Source organism: Sinocyclocheilus anshuiensis, unplaced genomic scaffold (genome assembly GCF_001515605.1).
Source record: "Sinocyclocheilus anshuiensis isolate Anshui unplaced genomic scaffold, SAMN03320099.WGS_v1.1 scaffold785, whole genome shotgun sequence".
Taxonomy (NCBI): Eukaryota; Metazoa; Chordata; class Actinopteri; order Cypriniformes; family Cyprinidae; genus Sinocyclocheilus; species Sinocyclocheilus anshuiensis.
In genome coordinates this window covers 465,006-470,579 of record NW_015536502.1, presented here as the reverse complement: position 1 = coordinate 470,579, position 5,574 = coordinate 465,006, and the positions used below count along the sequence as shown (strand labels likewise).

Below are 5,574 nucleotides of genomic sequence, written 5' to 3'. Positions count from 1 at the left end.
GGCCAGAAGTGTGTTGAGGACACAAACATATGATCAAGGAGACCCTGTTACCTATTAAGTGCACACAGACGCAGGGCTGAAGTTTAGACTCAGTGAGACAGTCAGTGTTTCAAATTGGATTGTGAATTGTTAAGTTGGTAAGAAAGCCGTGAACCCAGCAATGGGGGCCAAAGTGCACTTTGATTATTTAAGTACTATGTGAATACTAGCAAAGCTCAAGGGTGATCTTGAAGGGATAGTTCAACCAAAAATAAAAATTCTGTCAACATTTACTCACCCTCATACCATTATGTATGACTTTTTTCTTCTGCAAAACACAAAAGAAGACTTTTGGGTCCAATGTTATTTTGGACCCCACTGACTTTAATTATATGGACAGAAACATTCAAAATATCTTCTCCAAAGATCTTCTGTGTTCCACAGAAAAAAGTAAGGCATTGGTTTGGAATGACATGACGGTGAGTAAATGAATAACAGTATGTTCAATTTTAGTTGAACTATCTCTTTAAATTAGTGTGCACCATGTATATATTTTAGGTGAATGAAAGCAGACACTCAAGTCCTGTAATAATCACTCCAAATTTCACATCTTAAGACTGAGAATATTTAAGGAATGCGTTTCACACTCAAAAGATGCATATGTAAATTGGTTGCACCATTATTTGTTAGTTGAATCACAGTGTGTGTGCGTGTGTGTGTGTGTGTGTTATGCCAGGAAGCTCACTCCGCTATATGGGTAATGAAGTATCAAGATTGGTCCATGGGTTCAAAGGTGCTGGGAGGTTCTGCACCGTGACTTTCCATATCCTCCTGTTTGTCAGGAGCCTCTTCTTCCTTCACATCATGCCTTGCTGTAGCATGCTGGCGCAAGTGTTTGTCCATGGACGCTTGTATGTTTGAGACCATCTCCTGCAAGCGCTGCCGTTGGGCCTCGATCACGGCGGGCTCCAGACCTAAACCGCGGCCCTCGCGTAAAGTGAGCATGCCCGGGGCCACGCGCACCAACTCCTCCCCTGACAACGTTATCTCTTCACCTCGAGCGCTGTTGCTGAGATCCACGCCGCTGCTGTGCTGCCGCCTGATTGGTGGGTGTTCAGGAGGGGCGGAACCCAACGAGTGACCTTTGCCCTGGAAGGCCGTGACGGTCTGCTCTTTCCTGCGCACAGCACCACCAGCGCCCAATCGCAAGCCATGTGCGGGGCTTCCCTCACGGCTACGGGAGGCTGTATCTGAGCGGAGCTGGGAAAGTGCCTCCTGGACGAGCTCCTCCACATCAGGGCCCACTGGAAAATGGCCGGCTGTGTCCACACACAGCTCCAAACGCTCCTCCGCAGCATTGAACACAAACGTTTTACCCAACAAATGTGGCAGTGTGCAATGCTTCCCGTCCAACAGACCTTAACACAGAAATACAGTTTATTAGTTTCTCTAATGTTCTCACAAATGTTTCCAATATTCCTAAATAAATATGACAATATGTATTGCAATTTATGCATTTTTGTGGAATAGCAAACGCCAAAAAATAAAAAAAGACAAAAAACAGAAACAGTAATCAAATATATTTTTGGCTCGGAAGGCATATCATATATTTGCAAAAACAAACAAACAAACTAAAAAACAAAAAGTTTTAAGGTTTAAAGGAAAATAAAATTGAATAAGAAATACTTCAGATTCTGAACTAATTCTAGGTCACATCAAATTAAATAAATTTGTGACTATGACAAGTTGAACTCCAATGCAAAAGGTTAGATGTTCTTGAATCTAGTGAAGCACAAGATCATTTCATGCTGGAAAACATGATCATCATCAGGTTTTAAACAAACCTGTGGAGTTTATGCAGCTTTAGTCCTGCTATCATTAAACATTTACTTTTATCCAAAGCGACTTAAACTGCAAACAACGTACACAATAACATTTTTTTTTTAGCAGTTCTTGCTCTCCCCGGGAATCAAACCTGCAACCTTGCAATTGCTAGCGCCATACTCTACTGCTTGAGCTACAGTAAACCAGAAAGAGGGACAAACCAAATACTAAGATATTCTAAAATTTGTTAACTTTTCACTTCAACTTCTCACTTAAATTGTTATGCTGATAGTATAATTTGTAAAGAAAAATTAAATTATATTAAATTGAAAAATCCTCATTTAAAAATGCAAAATAGCAGCTTTTCACTACTTTTCTCAGACTACCGGGCATGTACAGTTAATCTAAATTTTATTATTTTTAACTCCACTGCATTGCCTCTATCAGCCAGTGGCAGAACAAACAAAAGTCTGGATTAACAGAGAACCACTTCCACACCACAACCACTGAAAATTATTCTGTATTTTTAAGAAAATAAAACCAGTTCTGAATAAGAACCGGTTCTCAAATCCTACTCTCACAACACAGTGTTACTGCAAACGCTTTTGGCAAGACATATAGTCTTTGTCATGCCAAGCACAATTTAGAATTTTGAAAACTCCATTCAAATTGTGTGAGAAAGTGATAAAAAGACAGATTACCCATGTCTTTCTTCACAATATTGTAGAAGACTCCTCCTTGCTGGAACAGATGAGGCAGTTTCTTGGCATATGACCAGACATCTTCACCTGAGAGAAACAGAACAAGAGAGAGGAGAAGAGAAAACATTAAATAGACAGGCCTCACAGACATTTAGTAATCAATAATTAAAAATGATCTGAAATTACAGAAGAATCATCCTGATTTGTAAATTACATAAATAGGCTTGTATCATACAATCCAGAGTCACAAACACACTTAAATAGATGTTGATTCTAGTATGACACAGTCTTCTCATAAAGCAGATCTATAACAGGAGGGTGTGTCTTACCCATAAGTGCTGCCAGGAGACACAGTGATGACATCTCAAGGTCAATGTTGTCCTGAAGTTCCCTGCTACTGGTGCGGCTGAGTTGTGGGTCAGAGTGAGCGTGCGTTTCAGGCGTGTGAGAGTGCGTCTGGGTCATGGGAGTATCGGGTGAGCTCTCTTTCAGCGCTTCCACAGAGATGCGGTCGCCATGCTGAAGCGCCACGGGCTGGTTCTGGTCCTCGGGACATGGCGGGGGCAGCTCTCTGGGTGGGAAGCCATGTCGGATGCACAGCTGTCCGGGCGACAAGTTGAAGACCTGGACGATGGAATTCTGGAGCTCACCGTAGGTGGTGTGCGGTTGCAGCGTAAGCATGGCCTGCCGCCCATCGCTGGTCGTTACACGGATTTTCTTCTCTCCGCTGGTGGGCGGCACTTTGGTGGGTGTGGGAGGTGCAGAGGATGATGAAGAGGAAGGAAATGACAGGCGAGGATCCTGTTGGCGCAAGCGGTCCGTGCTGCGGCGCTGGGACAGGGCCGCCTGCTCGCTGATGCTGTGCTGCAAGACCCTCTCGGTTCTGCTCATCACCAGCTCCTCTTTATGCAGGGTTTTGCCCTTCTGTCCCGTCAGGATGATTTTAGTAGGAGGGTGAGTGGCAGATTCACTCCCGTCTCTAACGTCCTGCACATGAGCACCTTCGATGGCCACTGGATTGTATTCGTCTTGGCTCCTCTTGGCGGTGTGATGCAAGATGGTGTTCACCACTTTTTGGACCAGAATCTCACTGCCGAACTCACCGGGGAAGTGCTTTGTGACGAGTCGCATCGTCACATCGTAAACGTTGCTGTTGAGAGTCGGATCCGTTTCGTACTGGAACCAATAAACGGTCTCTCGCACCACACGGCCGCCCCACTCCAGAGTGATGGGGAAAGCTTTGGGAAGATTTTCGTACTCCTTGCCCTCCCAGAAGTGTTTGAACCCGCAGCCACACTTCCCACCCTGTGAGCGAGTGTTGGTACGGTCTCCATCCAAATAGACCACAGAGCCGTCGCCACAAACACGCCGCACTGAAGTTCCGTGACACCAGGTGCAGGCCGTGAGTGTGCTGAGTTTGTAGTCGGGCACCAGCACATCTTTTTCTGGGTTATAGGAACAAACCAAACTATTTAAAGGAAAGCTGTAGTTCTTGTCCGCTCGCAGCGTCCCGTGAGTCGACTTGGCCAAGTTGTAGAGTTTCCCTCCCAGTATGAGCCACTCTGCTGGCACGTGGAGCTCCGAAAGGGCATTGCAGACAAGGCAGCAGTGGAGACGACCCTCCTGAACGGATTTCTTAGCCGCTTCCGTCACCTCCTCAGGCTGCACGCCGATCACTCCAGTGCGTCGATATATGTACTGGTGGACGTCAGCGACTAGAGCGGGGTGGATGCCGTGCTTGTCCATGAAGACGTCCTCCATTGCGCCTACGAGCCGCAGCAGGTATTTATCCTGCAGGCTCCGGTCGCCCCCGATCACACAGCTTCCATTGGAGTCCAAGGTCACGTATTTGCGAATCAGCTCTTGAGGAACACCCCAAGCTTTCGGAAGCAGTGCAGCAGGTAAACGGGGCAAAGGCAAGCCCTTGATGCCCACTAGGGGTAGATAGTGATTTCTGCCAGAGCTACTCCAGGCAATGCAGATGGGCTTGTTCAGAGTGCCATCTTTTCCTTGGCACTGCTCTTCTGGAACCAGGCCTGGCAAGAAGGTGGCGGAGTAATCGCCCGAGCTGCGCATGCCGCTCAGGGAGTCCAACAGGATTATGGGTCTGTGCAGTACATTCGCCAGGCCGAATATGTGAATGTTCCTAAGGCCCAACGGAACACCTTCTGGAGGGACAAACAACGGGTCACACTCATTAATAATGTCTTCCCATTCTGCGGCATCTATAAAGTCCTGGAAAAGGGCTTTGTAGCGGTCTAAGTTCTGCTTGAAATTGAGTTTTAGGTTTTCTCGAAGGGCATGCCAGAAGAGCTCACGTCCAACTAATGCCCTGGACACGGCGTGTACCAGGCAGTGTCCGTCTCCGTCCACGTGCACAGGAATAAGACACTCTCTATTTAAGTTTGCTTTCTTGATCTCCTCCAAAGTGTCATGCAGGTAGATCAGGCTTCCTGACCGGTCCCGTCCATACCCAACAGTGGACACATGCTCTTGCTCGATGAGAAATGCACGGTCCCCAAGAAGCGAACAGTCGAAGATCTCTCCCTGGTTCATTTCCTTCAAGAGTTTGGCAGTGCCTGTCTGTTTGTCCATGCCATAGCGGGTGAGGATGGGAGACAGCAGCTTGCAATGATAGTTGGACAGTCCCATCACTTTCACCAGCTCTGAGCCCTTTTTAGGAGGGCCTGGCACACCCAGCAAAGCATTTCTCAGCAAATTATGAAGCACTACATCTGGGTCAGTCACTTCCTCCACGTTCGCGAGGTTCTTCTGTTCGTGTCTCTGGCCGCATTCAGTGCACTCGATGCTCATGGAGGTGTGTGCGGGGAAGAAGAGCTTCGCCTGGCACTGCGGGTCCGGGCACATCCCGCATAAAATGCGCCTGTCCTTCTGCTTCGAGCCCGGAATCAACGACATAGTCCAATCTAATATCTCTTCTGACGCAGCGGTTTACAAAAGCATCGCTGTCTAAGCAGTGACGGGCGATAGAAAATTATGTCACCTCGCGCAGTTTCTGTTTTCCAGTAACAAACACAACACGGAAGCGGTTCGGTAACACAGTGTGACC

The 5,574-nt window shown here is 47.1% G+C and overlaps 1 protein-coding gene across 1 annotated transcript; it reads right to left on the bottom strand.

Annotated features, from left to right (window-relative positions):
• Nucleotides 1–443: 443 nt before the first annotated feature.
• Nucleotides 444–5,574, bottom strand: LOC107690121 (deubiquitinating protein VCIP135-like). The gene is made up of 3 exons (XM_016488359.1): nt 2,834–5,574; nt 2,505–2,591; nt 444–1,397 (listed from the first exon to the last, which is right to left on the bottom strand). Exons 1-3 carry the CDS (start codon nt 5,421–5,423, stop codon nt 748–750), a joined length of 3,327 nt encoding a protein of 1,108 aa, XP_016343845.1. The 5' UTR covers nt 5,424–5,574; the 3' UTR covers nt 444–747.

Excerpts from the sequence above, each read along its gene's own strand:
- LOC107690121 (XM_016488359.1), bottom strand. The coding sequence starts at position 5,423 with ATGTCGTTGATTCCGGGCTCGAAGCAGAAGGACAGGCGCATTTTATGC. Across the intron at positions 2,592-2,833 it reads TCTCCTGGCAGCACTTATGG|GTGAAGATGTCTGGTCATAT; the intron begins GTAAGACACACC and ends TGTTTCTCTCAG. Across the intron at positions 1,398-2,504 it reads TATTGTGAAGAAAGACATGG|GTCTGTTGGACGGGAAGCAT; the intron begins GTAATCTGTCTT and ends TTCTGTGTTAAG.